Genomic DNA, 15,542 nt, shown 5'->3' with positions numbered 1-15,542 from the left:
GCGGGGAAGATGAGCCAGAATGTGTTCGAGAAGCCTAAGGGACGTCAAAGTAGAGCTGGGCTCACGGCAGAGGGCAGAGCAGGATTGGGGCACCACCACACACTGGACCCACCATTATCCAGACTTACTGACCAAGAATTCCAGAGAAATCCTGCCCCATGAGGGACTAGTACCCAAGATCTTATACCACTTCATATTTCCACCTCCTCTTGTAAAACCCTGTTTACAGTTAGACTTTCAACGATTTTTGAAGTTACATTATAGGCTACTTCCTCCCTCCCATTAAGAATAATTCTCAAGATGCTGGCTTGAATTCCATCATTGACTCACTTTCTGTCACCATTGCCTTTTTGGCATCAAGGCCAGTTTTCCCAGGAAAGATGCGTCATCGAGTCCCTAAATCCCCAGGGAAGTTGCCTCACCCAAAGTGAAAGTTTCAAGACACCAAAGGTCTCTTACAGTTTTTCTTGCAATAACCAAGTCTTTCCTTGTAGGGGTACAGTGAGTGAGCACTAGATGAAGAATCAAACAGACCCAGGTTCAAAACCTGCTTGCCATTTACGAGTGTGGAACGTTATTTAGCCCCTCTACAGAAGGGGGTTGGGGGAGACAATCACTGAAGGACGCGTGTGTCCAAGTTCAGTGTTATATCCATGTCTGGAAAATTCCTACTCATCCTCCAAAGTGGGCTGTCTTCAGTGAGGGGTCTGGATGCCTGTGCCCCAGTCGGGTGGCCCTGTGGATCCCACAGCATTCTGTTCACTCTTCCTTGTGGATCGACCATGCTGTGTCATAGCGATTTCTTTCTGTATCTGTCCTTCCCACTATCCTGAGCCTCGGGCAGTTTGGCATCTGAGTGTTGGCCTTTGCTATGGTTCCTTCCCAGACCAGTGTTTGGATGGGACCAAGTTTGTGAGGAAAGGAATGGGGTGATGCTGGGCATTGAAAGGACAGGACCTTTCCTATTCCTTCCCCAGGACATTTAGCCAATGCCACGACAGACCTCATGAAGTTGGACCATGAAGAGGAACCCCAGCTTTCAGAGCCCTACCTTTCTAAACAGAAGAAGCTCATGGTGAGTGCCTCCAGGCCTGCTCAGTCCTCTTTCCCACCATCTTTTCCATGGAAAAGAACCACTGGGAGAAAACTGGTTCTAAGAAGGGGGTCAGTGGATAACACGAAATGGAAAATTCCCTGGCTTGCTTTTCCAACCCCGTCCTCTCAGTCATTTCCTGGCTCTCTGACCTTGGACAAGCCACTGTCCCCTGGAGCCTCAGTTTCCCCATGTCTTGGGCTGTGTCCCTAATAGCAGAGCATTGGACAGAGGTCCTTGGGTGAGTGTGGCCTTGAGGAGACACTGGTAAGGATGGGAGGGGCAGGAAGGAGGAAGGGGCAAAGTTCACCTGACCCCACAGGAAGCTCTGAAGCATAAGGGGGACCACAAAGCCAATCCACCTTCAGGCAAGCAACCAGCCTTTCATACCCCAGTCAGTCATTGGCTACCGATTGCCTGGTGGGGGGTGTGGGATAACTTCCCAAGTGTCTCCAGGCAGCTCCTCATTGGCTAATGGCAATTCTCCGGAGAAGGGGCAGCTATGAGCTGCTATCAACCATCCCTCACAGCAGCTGGTGTCTGAGAGTACAAGCCGCATGAAAGGGATCTGGGCAGGAAGTCAAGCTCACGGGAGTGTTGTGAGCCCCAGATGAGGGTGCTTTGTAACTGCGGAGCACCCTATACTCTTGGCGGGATATTGGGAGGCTGGGTTTGCAGAGGGGTTTGGGCCAAGCTCTGGTCATCCGGGTTCTAGTGAAGCCGACTCAGCTCCTCTGGCTCCTGCCTATCCTGCCCCCCAGGCCAAGATCCTGGAGCATGACGATGTGAGCTACCTGAAGAAGATCCTCGGGGAGCTGGCCATGGTGCTGGACCAGATCGAGGCTGAGCTGGAGAAGAGGAAGCTTGAGAACGAAGGTGGGTACCAGCCCTGGGGTAGGTGGGTGCTGGTCCCATCCAGCCCCCCCGTCCCTGCCGAGTACCAACCTCTTTTATTCCAAGATCTCAGAGGACCTCCCAGGTGGTTAGGATCATGGGCCATGGAGTCAGACAGACCTAGCTTTAAGTCCTAGCTTGGCCACTCACTAGTTGAGTGACCATCGGTCAGGTACTTCACCTCCCTGGACCTCAGTTTCCATCTATAAAATGGGGATAGTAATAAGACCTACCTCAGAGAGACACTGAGATATTGTATGAAATAATACACGTAATACACGTACAGTGCTTAGATCAGCAGTTAGCACATAGTAGGTATTTAATAAAGGTTAGTGAAGGTGATGATGGTGGTGGTGGTGATGGTGACCTTTGCCCTGCTTAAGGACATGTTGTGGCTTCTTCATGCTGCAGCCAGACACCCAGGCTCACCCAGACTCTGACCGTAACTCTTCCTTTTCTCAAGTGGCTTTCTTCTCTGGACCCTGAGCATGCCAGCTTCATTCCCACCTGCACACCTTTGCTCCTGTAGTTCTTCCAGGCTGGAGCACCCTTTCCACACCACTCGGCTCCTTTTTCCTTTTACATTCCATCTTTGCCACGGTCCTTCAAATTTCATCCTGGACCTTCCCATTGCTGTTTTGGGTAGCCTATTAGTCTTGTCTAGTCAACTCTGCAAATTTATGGAGCCTATGCAACATATGCTGCTACACTCATTGCTTACACACACATACACACACACACACCTACTGTGTGTATATTGAAATGTCATGGAGCACAGTGTTCTAAAAGAGTTTAGAGTCAGACAGATTTGCATTAGTTTTAGCGTTGCTGCCTCTACTGTGTGACTTGGACAAGGTGCTTTCCCTATTGGGGCCTCAGTTTCCTCATCTGCAAGATGGGATGATAATAATGCAACTTAAAACCTTAACCCCACCTTGTTGGACTCGTAAAAATTAAAAGCCCTCAGCACAGCGCCTGGAACATACTAGCTTAATACATACGACAGTTAAAGGCATGTACATCCTCCAGATGAAAAAACTGAGCCTCGGGGAGATGGGACTTGCTCAAGGTCACACAGCTGTGTGGCTTTGGCCAAGTTACTGAACCTCTCTGTGCCGCTGGTTCCTCATCTGTAAAACAGGGATAATAAAAGCACCTACCAGACAGGATTGTTGTGAGGATTAAGGAAATCACACCACGCTCGCCTCACAGGGTTCCCCTCATGAAACTTTGCTGGATTCTCATTGCCCAATATCTAAGCTTTGAAGTGCCCTGGGGCTCAGTCCTTGCTCTACAAATCTGTCTACACTCATCCAGTCTATAGCTGGGGCCTTCCACCCCTGATCCTGCCTCCTTTCACTGCCCTGCACCCCCTCATGCTCACCTCTCCCTGTACCGAGTGGTGGTTCCCTGACCGTCACAAGTACGCCCCTTGCTTGGCCCTTCCACTCCCCCGCCCTTCTCTTGCTTCACTGTACTCACTTGTTCTCTGTAAGACATCTGGGGTGGATGTCTTACATTTGATGGCGACTTTGATTTGATGCACTATGGTACCCCACACTCCCTCTTATCACCAGGGCTGAACTGTCCTTGACTAGTCCTTGTGTACTAGATGCCCTCCATGCTCATCCACTGAAGGACATCACACAGGAATTCTCTCCACTCTCTCCTGGAGAATCATTTACCCCCTCGCAATATCATTCCCACCAACATGCTGGTTTTTTCCTCCCAACGTACAAAACCACTCTTGACGTGTCTCAGATTCTGAGTGCATCCTTCCCGTGACAACAAAACTCCTTGAAAGAGTGATCTTTGCTTGCCATCTCCAGTTCTTGTCCCTTTCTCTCTTGGAGTCCTTCCAACCAGGCTTTTGCTGTCAGCATCTACGCCAGCTGCTCTAACCAAGGTCACCGGCTGCCAAATGCAATCACCATTCTCAGGCTGCCTCCTGACCTCTCTGCAGCATTTGAACCCACCTGAGCATGCCCTTCTCCTTGGGACACTTTCTCATCTTGGTTTCCAGACACCCCACTGTCCTGGGTTGTCTCCCACCTCCATGGCTGCCCCTTCTCATGCTCCTTTACTGGTTTCTCTTGTTGCCCAGTATCTAAATCTTGAACTCCCAAAGCTCAGTTCTTGCACATATAAAAAGTCAGTTGATTTAAATGAAAAAAAGGATCGTAGGGATGGTGTAAGGACATGGCCAAAATCATTAAAGTTGTACAGGAATGAATGACCTTGGGGAAATGCTATGGCAGGCAGACCAACACCAGAGGAGTCCATGAGAGAAGAGTGAGTGTGTGGGGGGAGAAAAGCTGATGCCTCCCGCACCCAACCCCCCTCCCCCTCCTCTCTCTCCCCCACTAGGACAGAAATGTGAGCTGTGGCTGTGCGGCTGTGCTTTCACCCTGGCTGACGTCCTTCTGGGAGCCACCCTGCATCGCCTCAAGTTCCTGGGACTGTCCAAGAAATACTGGGAAGATGGCAGCCGGCCCAACCTGCAGTCCTTCTTCGAGAGGGTCCAGAAACGCTTTGCCTTCCGGAAAGTCCTTGGTGACATCCACACCACGCTGCTGTCAGCCGTCATCCCCAACGCGTTCCGGCTGGTCAAGCGGAAACCGCCATCTTTCTTTGGGGCCTCCTTCCTCATGGGCTCCCTGGGCGGGATGGGCTACTTTGCCTACTGGTACCTCAAGAAAAAATACATCTAGAGCCAGGCCTGGGCTTGGTGTCTGACTGTCAGTGTCTCTGTGCTGTGTGATCCCCAATGAGCTCTCAGTAACGCACTGTCTCATGAACTTGGACAGCCTTTCCCTGCCCCTTGTTCGGAGTAATTCTATTGTCAATGTGAAAACATTCCATAGTTTAGAAGTAGACGTTGCCAATGCCGTGAGTTGAGGCCACGGCTCTACTAAAGGAGAGAAAGAGAGAGAGAGAGAGAGAGAGAGAGAGAGAGATCATAAACAAAACACGAATGCCTTTTCTTTCGATTCAAGGTTTCAAGATGGAACTGTGGGGACTGGTTAGGATCTGAGGTGAGTCCCAGGCTGTTTCACCCACCATGGCCCAGATTCTGGGAGGTGCTGGGGGCTCAGAGGGCCTGACCCCTCGCCTCCCCTTCCCTCTTGCCCAGGGAACTCTTCCACAGGACAAAGCCAACATCAAGACTCAACTCTTCCAGCCTCCAGGTAGGGCTGGAGGCCCAGACACCCCATGGGAGGCCCCTGAAGATCGGAAGGGGCTTCATTCTTCTCCTGGACATGGACTGAGACAGCACTGGCTCGAGCCAGGACAGTGGCACCCAACCACCAGGCCATGACGGGGAGCAACACCATGAGCACAGCCTCATTCCCTTCCTGACGTGGCCAGTGAGTTTGGTTTGGCATTTTCCCGGTAATCCCTGAAGGCAGCATCCATCATCCTCTTCCCACCTGGAGCTGAGTGTTCCCACCATGTGAAGTGGACTTTCAGTAAAAGCCATGTTGACCTGCTTAGAAGGTCAGTCCCGGCCCGAGTGCAGGGGTGGGTCTGGAGGGGGATAAACCTCAAGTCCCTCTCCCAGCCTCTGCCAAAGCCATCTCCTTTAATGCCCACCTTTCCCATCACTTGTGGGGCTCCCCTCATGCCCCACCATGCCACGCTGCCTGCCCTGGTCATGTCTCACTTTCCTGTGCCTTTTGCATGTTGGGTGAGTCTGGGTGTCACTGCCACTCATGCTTAGAAACCACTGAAAGTCCCCAATAAAGCATCCAGGAGAAGCAGTTGCTTTTCATTTCTAAACCTGCGTTGTCCATCTAGCTCTCATTTCCAAAGGTTGGGGCTAGAGGGGTGGAGACACGTGGTTCAGACTCAGGGCCCCACAAGAGCTAGCAAGGGTCGAGTTCAGGTCTCAAGTTGCTAAGTGTGGGAACGGCTTCAGCTGCTGGATAGACTTTGCAGTTTTGCCCTTGACATAAACCCACCTCACTTGGACACAGTGCTTCAGTTTACATCCAGATGAGAGTCGGTTCATGCTCCCACCCATTCACCCCTTCATCAGTCCCCAGCAGCATGGGGTACCAGACAGATAGAGCATGCTCAGAAAATGCAAGCAGAAGGCAAGAAGGGATGAAAGCAGTGGTTGGGAAATGGGCCACAGCAGCTTGGTTGGGCGAGGCCTGAATAACTTTGTTCCAGAAATTAAGATGCTAATCAGGGTGGCCCTCAGGAACCCCCACCTACTCACCTCCCAGGCACTCAGGCAGCCACACATGCGCCAGGCAGCCACACCCTGGCAGAGAAGACAGGGGAAGTCAGGGCACCGCGGAAAGGCTCCCAGCTCAGGCCCCGAAAATACGCAGCCTGGAAACCAGGGTCAGGCAGACTTTGGATTGCTTTGAGTGCACAGCGCCTCAAAGAGGGGGACCTGCTTTACCCTGTCCTCAAAGACCCCACCAATCCATGATGTCTTTTCCTTTTGGCTCTCCTGGAAAACACCTCCCTTGCTCTCTTCTACCTCCTACTTAACCCTGAAACCAGGCTGCCGTCTCCGGGACTCTATGGGACAGGGCCGTCCACATTCATTGACTGCATTTTAACCACCTCTGAGTTGGTCAAAATGAAGACATTGACATGAATAGGGTTTCTTTCTCCTGATTTTAAAGTAGTTTTGGTAACGAAGACACATTAGGAACTTACTGTGCGCTTGAAAGACATTTATTTATATAGCACCTCACATGCACTAGAACCTGTTCTCAGTAAGCACTTTACAAGCATCAACTCATTTAATCCTCACAACTCCATGAGGTAGGTCATTACGTTATCCCCCATTTTACAGGTGAGGAAACTGAGGCTGAGAGGTCAGGGAACTATTGAAGGGCTCACAGCCAGTGTATGTGGCCAGAATTAGAACTCAGGCAGGTAATCTGGCCTGAGTCCATGTTTAGTCTCCTCCCTCCTTTGCTTTTCTAAGACTGTCAATCATCTCTGCCTGAGCTGTGACAATGTTCGGGCCAGTTGGGGGAACACCCTGCTTCCGACACTCGGCACACTGGAGTTTCTCATTCATTGTCTGTGCCCAGGGAGACTGTAAACTTCAAGGCACCACGTCTCTTTGAACGAACACTGTGCCTGGTTCCCTCAGTTCTCCTCCACCATTAGGGTGGGGAACCTGCAATGAGGCCAGGCATGATCCCCCCATCTTATGCTTCAGAAACGCAGGCTGAGAGCCCGACTTGATCGAGGGCACATGGCTGAAAGTCAGTCAGCACAAACCCAAGACTTTCTGCCACCAGATTCCATGCTAAATACAACACCATTTAATTCTTTGCAGTGACTGCATTCTATTCCTAATAGAGAGTTACCATAATTGAACTGATGGGTATTTGTGGGTTTGACCATTTTTCACCATTACAAAAAGCTGCTGTAAAATCTTTGTACTTCTTTGCCCACTTCTATGAGCATTTTCTTAACCCAAATCCCTAGACTCATATTGTTGGGTCTGCACTGTTCAAGTTTGGATGCTACTATGTTACCATCTAAACAGGTAATACCAGTTTACCATCCTCCCTCCCCCCAAGGTTTGGGAGGACCTGTTTTCAGTGCTGTGTGTGTTCAACTTTAAAACTTGCCAGATACCTTTTTTTAAAAAAATTTTTATTGGGGAATATTGAGGAACAGTGTGTTTTCCCAGGACCCATCAGCTCCAAGTCAAGTTGTTGTCCTTCAATCTAGTTGTGGAGGGCGCAGCTCAGCTCCAGGTCAAGTCGTTGTTTTCAATCTAGTTGTGGAGGGCGCAGCTCACTGGCCCATGTGGGAATCGAACTGGCGACCTTGGTGTTATGAGCACTGAACTCTAACCACTGAGCCAACTGGCCACCCCCAACTTGGCAGATATTAGGGGTTTCTGGGACAATTTCTGAAGGTGACTATGCTGCACAGGTTTTCTCTTAATAGAACCTACCTTCTCCTAACAGCTATCAAAAATGGATTGATTTTGGAGACCTTTTTGTTTGTTTTTTAAGGTTTCTGCATTTCACCCTTCTGGGAACTAGCTTCAGCTCCCCATCTGTAATAAGTCCAGGTGAACCCATGCAATCGGGTCTAAACTACATTAGGCTGTTGACAAAGAAAAAAAGGGGGGTATGAGAAAGGGCAAACAGAGGTCGGCTCCTCCATCACTCACTAGGAAACCAGCTGCCACCTCAGCACAGAGTGGGAGTTTCTTTTCATGTTGTTTCCCAAAATAAAAGTTCTAACCAGCTTGGGAAGAATTTTTCATCAAGCAGAACAGAGGAACAGAATAGAGTAGAAGAGATGGTGAGAGTATCCAGTCTGCTACCATCATTTATCAAATAAGCAAATTGAGACCCAGAGATGTTGATTCAAAGTCACAGAGAAAAGCAGAAACAGCAGTGGCAGAACTCATCTCAAGGCCAGGTATTCTAACTTCCAGCTCAGTGCTCTTTATATTATTATTACACTGATAGTCCTGTACGCCTTTCTTCAATCTCCATCGCTTTTGAAAATGATGGAAAAGTGAGGTTTCTGGAGAAGGGACATCTCAATAAACATTATGGCAGCGTTATCTGTCGTTGGGCCTGCTGTTCTCACTTTCCTGGACGCCCTTCTCTAACAGCGTGACGTCCTCCTCACCCTTTAAGACCCCAAAAGAATCGTTAGGTTCTGAGAAGATATTCCCTAATTCCCCAGGGCAGCTGGTTGTCCCCTGCTCTATGGGCCCAGGCCCAGACCTTGCCCCAGCCCTCGGAACACTTTCTGGTGGTGCTGGTTCCTCATGTGTCTTCCCCGCACTAAGAGAAAATGCCTCAAATGCATAGATGTATCAAATTCACCTTTGCGACCCCAGCCCACACCTTAGGCTCTGAAGGGACTGACTTTGGACCACAAACTCCACGAGGGAGGGAGTTTATCATCCTACCCAGCTCCTGGCTCACATTATGAACTCAAGAAGGGTTCATTGCTGCCCAAGGAATCCGAACAGGGAATTCTTGCTGTGTGAGGAGATTCTAATCTTGGAGCCATTCAGCTTTTGACAGACAATACCTGGAGTTGCCAAGCATGTCAGGCTGACAAATGAGTGGGCACTAAATGGCACAAAAAAGCCCTCACGTGTCTAGGCCTCCAGGGCTATGAGGCAGTTGCAAGCATGACCTCATTGGAGTGGACTGTGGAACTGCCTTTCAGTATCACTTCCATAACTAAGGCTTACCTCTTCTCCTTCTGCCAAGAAAACTCCCAAATCGGGCTGATCCAGACCCCAGGACTCTAAGACACGGACATAGTAGAGGGAAGGAGTAAATCAAGCTAAGAAATACATAACTGAACATAAACTAAATAGTTTACAGGATTTAGGAAAAGTAACTACAGCCATGAAATACTCTATATATGTAACAAATAGCTCAAGAAAGAACTACGCTTTCATAGTGGACAGAGCTTTTCTGGTTCTGGACTTCATGGAGGGTAATAGAAAGGAACACACGAAACGCTGGAATGTGGTATTTCATTATCTCCAGTTTACTTAATTTGCTTGCTCATACACGTGATCTGTGTGTATATAACAGTGGCAAGAGCCATTCTCTAAATACAATCTGGTTCTCAGACTATGACAGATGCACATGGAAAATGAGGCACCAGCGAATGAACCTCGACATGGAGAGGCACAACAAGCCTGGCAGTATTGTGTGATCACAGATGCCCTCAAAAGCCCCTTGTTCAGCACCTGGGGACGACAGACACTTTTCAAAAGACAATACACGGCTATTTCAACAGGAGACCCAGACCCCAAATGGCATTCAAAAGATGTCAGTTTCTCTGCCTTCTCTGGAGGAGCCCAAAGATTCTAAAGGCTTAGTCCAGAAAAAGGGGACAGGGGATTATGGCCTGCTAAGCCCATGTGCTGGGCATTCTGCATGCATCATTTCCCTTCATCCTAATAGCATCATGTCCATTTTACAGATAAGGAAAATGAGGCTTGCCCACGGTCAGAAAGCTCTCAGTAATGGTACCATGATTTGAACCCACATCTCACATTTGCCTAAGCCCAAACTCTTTCAGCGACGCCATGCTGTCTCACACAGGGACAGAAGGCATGTTCCCAAGAGAAAGGCAAGGGTGCTAAGAATGAACAGGAAGGGGTAGAAGACTAATCAATGTACAAGGCTTGGTAATGAGTCAGTTGAATGCTAAGCCTGAATCAGACCCAATGACAGAAATGTCTGGAGGTTTAAGTCTGACAAATGAACTTCAGGAGTCACCCTGTGCTTGATGCCTTTTGGTGCTAAACAGGAAACTTGGGAGAGACTTCAATGCCTTCAACAAACTCCTGCCACCTACCCCACCCCCGGCTCCCACCCCACTTCCACTCCAGAGGGCAAAGAAATCTCAGGGGGCCATCGCATCATGCCAATGCTCCCAAAGCACCATGGTGACCCCTCTGAAATCTCATTGCCCGTGTTTCTGCCACCTTCTTCTAGTAGGTGGTACCCTGTTTCCCTGAAAATAAGACCTAGTTGGACAATCAGGTCTAATGTGTCTTTTGGAGCAAAAATTAATATAAGACCTGGTCTTATTTTACTGTAAGACCGGGTATAATATAATACCGGGTCTTATATTAACTTTTGCTCCAAAAGATGTATTAGAGCTGATTGTCTGGCTAGGTCTTATTTTCAAGGAAACACAGTATCATACCTCATATTTTGATCAACACAAGGTAACTTGCAGCTCAACTGGATACAACTACACATTTTAAATAGATCTTTATATGAAATACAATTTTCCAGAGCTCAAGAAAACAATCTAAGCTTGAGCTAAGCCAGTGGAGTGTGGCGCTTATCAGTTAAGGCTATTATCAGGCTTGAATGGGGGGGGGCACCAGAGGGAGGGGCATCAAAGAAGCTTCAAGGATGATTATCCAAAATGAGAGAGATATGCTTTGAAAGGCTTAAGGAGACAGCCCGAGGCAGGTGAGGGGTATCTCATCACAGAGCACAGAACTGCCTCTGTGAGGAGGTGGAGGTGACAGTTTTCTAACCCTTTCCAGCACTCTCACATTGAAGACCACTGACTGACAAGCTGGGAAATTGAGAAGTGTTGGAAAGCGGACAGAAAAGGCTGATTTCAAGACCAGCCGACTAGACTTGGGTTTGGTTTACTTTTGATTGTGGTTCAGATAAGAGGAGGGTGGGGTCAATGTCATGACACCATTTGATAAGGACATTTTTGCCAACAGGTTAGCTTGTTGCCATCAAAGGCAACAGGAAGTCATTGTCCTTTCCTTCTGACTTATCATAATCTTGTCCAAAAGGTAAGAACGCCTTGGGTCCCAGCAGACCGATCAAGGTACTTATCGTATGACCGAAGCACTGGTTGGTCAGTCTACCCCAAGGACGTGTGGACGTGTGATCAGGGAAGTTTCAGTGCAATTCCGCATTTTGTAAAATTACCCTCAGCTTAAAATGTATCAAGTTATTATGAAAATGCCTACTTTTTGGGGGTTTATTCTTAACAGAGAAAACAACCCCACGAGGTGGAATTTAAAATCATAAGCCAAGAGTTTGGTTTATAAAAAGTAGGTTAGTGTTCTAAACAAAAAAACCTCAAAGCAATCGACACATGTGCCAAAGTGAAGCAGTGGAGCTGAGAGTTATTTTCAGTTCTGTTGACAGAGAACAATTGCTCCGAAAATAGACAACACAGACGAAAAATTATCAGTGTTCATTACATAAAAATCACCCAATACGCGGTCGCAGAGGCACTCCAGTTTGTCAGTTTTGGTAGCTAATCACAAGCCAGCTGTAATATTTAACATTCCACGGATAAAACAAATACTAACACCAGAGAGTGTTTTTCAGGCAATGGTTGGTAGTTTTATAAAGAACCCTGCTGGAAATAAATGCTTATGCAAAATTGACCAGAGGGAAATACTATTAAATAACAGCCTTAACAGCCGTTAAAACAAAAGCCAACTAGAATCAGAGAGAGAAGGCGGCAGCAGAGGAGTCCTGAGGCCCTGGCCTCCCCTTCAGCCACACAAGAGGCTTTCCTGCTTCTGTCCTCTCACTGAGCCTGAGCTCTGCCCTCTAGGGACAAAAGGGATGGTCCAGATTCAGTCTTGCCAGGGACAAAAAGTGCCTGACTGGGAATGGTGGTGCTTATGACACAGGGTGACACCACCAAGAACAGTCTGGGGACTGAACTAGCTCCCAGCCTCCACCATCACCCACTAAAACTGCCTGGTAAGCTTCGTCTCTGTAGTAGCATCAATAATTTAGACAAATAACTCAGAAAAATATATTACCCATTGTCCTCCCGTCCCCCTTTTTGTTTCTCTTTTATTTCTTATAACTGTCCTGCTTCAAATTCGAACTAGAGCTCTGGGGAGGAAGTCCTGGGGAAAATGATTTCAGATACCAAAACCCATATGTCCCATACCAGCCCAGCAAACCAAACAGGGTGCCAAACACTTTCTGGGACAAGTCGTGGAAATACACAGCCGTGCACAGAAACATGCACACCCAAACGAAGGTCAGGAAGCCCAGGGCGACCTCCAGGGTGGTGATGGCAGTGTGGAGGTGGTGGCTTCGGTCCGTCTTCACCTCATGCAGCACAGCCATCTCCTCCACAATCATGAGGGCACAGAAGCTCAGCAGGAAGGAGTGGCCTGAGATGTCAAAGCCGTGCCAGAAGCCTCCTTCCTGGTGGCACTGCTGCTTATTCTGCTCCTTTCTGGTCCCCTCCAGAGCCGGTGACTTGTAGCAGCTGCCTGTATAGTGTTCAACGTTGGAGAAGATGGCTGTGCAGACATACCAGATGGCCGTGCCCACAAGGAGGGTGCTCAACCGCCGCAGGACCAGGCCAGCCTTGCCTGTCAGGTGGTAGTTGGTGAGGGCAATGAAAGGCAGGAGGAGACAGAAGGTCCAGGCCCAGGCCACTTTGACAAAATACCTGGCAGAGGAGGAAAGTGGAAGTGAAGAACACTTGGTGGAGAGGAAAAACAATGTCATGACTCAGGTCTCTATAGACTCTCAAAGGAGGGAAAATGAGAAAAGCTGATGAAAGCTACAGATAACAACTTACTAGGTACTTTAAATGTATTATCTATTTAATCCTTAAACAACTCTACGTATGAGGTAGGTACTGTTATTACCTCCATTTTACAGATGAGAAAACTGAGGCACAGAGAAGGAGCATGCCTAAAGTGGAGGTCATAAGAGGTGGGGCTGGGATTCAAATCCAAAGTCTGTGGTCTTAAGCACTATGCTATTTGTCTAGGAAAGTAATAATAATTGAGCATCTACCAAGTGCCAAGAGCTTTTCATACACTCATCTTCCCATAGAACACTCACAATTACCCTTGGAGGAAGGTATCATTTGCCCCTTTTATAGATAAAGAATCTGAGGCTCAGATTCCCAGGGTCACACTCACACAATCAGCAAACACATATTAAACCGAGATTTGGCCAGCCCCAAAGCTCACGCTTTTTCTACACCGTGGTTCTTTCTTACATGGCAGAAACGATCTTGGAACAGAGCTTGACTTCATACTAGCAGACCCAGCTTCAAATCCTGATTCTGACTTGTTAACACGCTTCTCTAGGCCTATTTCCTCAGCTGTTCAACAGCACTGAAAGGACCAAATGACTTTTTAAATCCCTTCCAGAGCCAATGATTCACTAGTTCCCTTCCACGAATTAGCACACAGAGGCTTGGAACAAAACGCCAGGATCCAGGGCTATCAGCAAACAACAGGGACTTGTCTGCCAGGCTGCTTGGCTCCCAGCTTCCCCAGGCCAGATAAAGCAGCAGCTGCCTCGTTTGCCTCCTTTGCACTCATCAAAGGTGGCTGACCTGGGGACTAGCTGCGGTAAACACACATCCAAGAGGCTTGGGGTTACTACCACTCTCATGATCTATTCTTAGCCTAGCCTCCATGGTGCGTGAGGAAGGAAGGTGGGCCAAGGACAGAACGACTCTTTCCCCGGTTCCAAAAGTTTCTCAGACACCACTCAAGGGCCTGTCCTAAAATTCCTCCCTGAGACTAATACGCAAAGATCTTGCCAGAGCCAAGACCTGTCAGGCATTTGACGAAGCTGCTGGGGAGAGAAACCAGGGTTTGAAGTAGATAACCCAAGTCGGGCTGCTGTTTAGGAGATAGTGCAACACTGTAATTCTAAAGAAGAATCCAGGCCCACATCAAGGACAAAGTTTTATTTTTCAGAGTTTCCCTTTACTACTGCAACAGTGTTTTCATGCAATAAACTTAAAATCCAGGCGATGAGAGAGAGAGAGAGAGAGAGAGAGAGAGAGAGAGAAGTGGGTGAAGTTAAGGAGATTTCTCAAAGAGCCCCGCTGGGGTTGCTTTCCTGGTCCACTGCCATGAACTTTGAGCGGCTGAGAAGGTCCAAGGAAATCCAGGGAAAAGGTCATAGACTGGAGGGTTCCACTCCCAGGAGAGATTATCTTGCAGTGGTGTGGGGTTTCTATCCTAGGCTGGGACAAGGCTCTCAAAGGTCGGGGGTGGGGGGAGGGAGGGCGGTGCTGGGGGGGTAGAGAAGGCAGGTCCTTCACAGGCAGTGACGGGATTGTCACAAGCTGGGGGTAGGGGGCTTACAATGGAGGCGTGGGGAATGACACATGCAAACAGGAGGGAGGTGGCATCTCCCCCAGGGCATGGGCCAACTCCTAACTCTAAGGGGAGGTGCAGGGAGCAGCGACATAGGCTGGTTCGTACCCCCGTCCCACCCTGCACCCCTACATACATACGCACACATACACACAACCCTGCTCGCCACTCCCTGCCCAGTCAGGCTCAGCTGTCTGGTTTGGGGGTACACACACGAACTGCTAGTGACACTAGCTATTCCGAGGTCCCTCGGTCGTGACACGCGTGCACATGCTATCACGACCGGGAAGACTCCCCCTGCCAATGACTGGTCCATCACAGTAGCTAACCCCCAGCTCCCTGGACGAGGCGACAGCGGATCGGCTCCAGCGGGGACCGGACGGCAAGGAGCCGGGGCGCACTCACACGTTGAGGACGTTGCGCTTGTTGCTCAGGTAGCTCTCGGGCAGCGGGGAGAGCTCCTTGAGGAAGGAGCCTGCCAGCATGGAGGCCGCCAGCGCCCAAGGCAGGTAGCGCCGCACGGCCGCCCGCACCAGCGTGGCTCTGAGGACCCGCGCGCAGCGCTCCAGGTGCTCCATGCCGAACCTCGTCGGCCACCGTCCGGCTCCCCGCGCCCTCTCGGCCACCGTTGTGCTCCTCGCCCAGGCCCGCGCCGCCACCTCCCTTCCCGCGCAGGCGCGCCGCCCGCAGGCCCCGCCCCTGAGAAGCGCTCGCGCTCCCTCTCTTGGCCATTGGCGTCCCCGCAGCGCGCGGCTCTCCGAACGTCGCTCTTCCCTCCTGTGGCTTCTCTGAGTCCTGCCACCCGCGACACGTTCCGAGTGGGGTAGGTACGCATCTCGGCCTGTGCGTCTTGCTTTGGTCTGGGAATCAGCTCTCGTGGGAGTATTTGCTGGAGGTGGGAAAGAATCAATGTAGCGCCGTAGGCGTGGGCGC

The 15,542-nt window shown here is 49.6% G+C and overlaps 2 protein-coding genes across 7 annotated transcripts in view; one reads left to right on the top strand and one right to left on the bottom strand.

The window, feature by feature from the left end:
- Nucleotides 1-5,745, top strand: part of GDAP1L1 (ganglioside induced differentiation associated protein 1 like 1) — a 34,637-nt gene extending 28,892 nt beyond the window's left edge. For 5 of the 6 annotated variants that reach the window (XM_074317192.1, XM_074317194.1, XM_019748656.2 and 2 more), the window contains 4 exons: nt 978-1,075; nt 1,855-1,969; nt 4,355-5,022; nt 5,121-5,745. In XM_074317192.1, the coding sequence (XP_074173293.1) occupies nt 978-1,075; nt 1,855-1,969; nt 4,355-4,698 (557 nt within the window). In that variant the 3' untranslated portion in view covers nt 4,699-5,022; nt 5,121-5,745. The remainder of the gene's footprint in view (nt 1-977; nt 1,076-1,854; nt 1,970-4,354; nt 5,023-5,120) is intronic. The other variant, XM_019748663.2, reaches the window with a different exon arrangement.
- A 3,736-nt stretch (nt 5,746-9,481) lies between these two features.
- On the bottom strand, nt 9,482-15,279 carry FITM2 (fat storage inducing transmembrane protein 2). The gene is made up of 2 exons (XM_019748684.2): nt 15,015-15,279; nt 9,482-12,931 (listed from the first exon to the last, which is right to left on the bottom strand). The coding sequence occupies exons 1-2, from the start codon at nt 15,185-15,187 to the stop codon at nt 12,319-12,321; spliced, it is 786 nt and encodes a 261-aa protein (XP_019604243.1). The 5' UTR covers nt 15,188-15,279; the 3' UTR covers nt 9,482-12,318.
- Between the last annotated feature and the right edge of the window lie 263 nt (nt 15,280-15,542).

Source organism: Rhinolophus sinicus, linkage group LG13 (assembly GCF_036562045.2).
Source record: "Rhinolophus sinicus isolate RSC01 linkage group LG13, ASM3656204v1, whole genome shotgun sequence".
NCBI lineage: Eukaryota > Metazoa > Chordata > Mammalia > Chiroptera > Rhinolophidae > Rhinolophus > Rhinolophus sinicus.
Note: the sequence above shows the minus strand (reverse complement) of the source record. Positions and strands in the feature narration are given on the sequence as shown.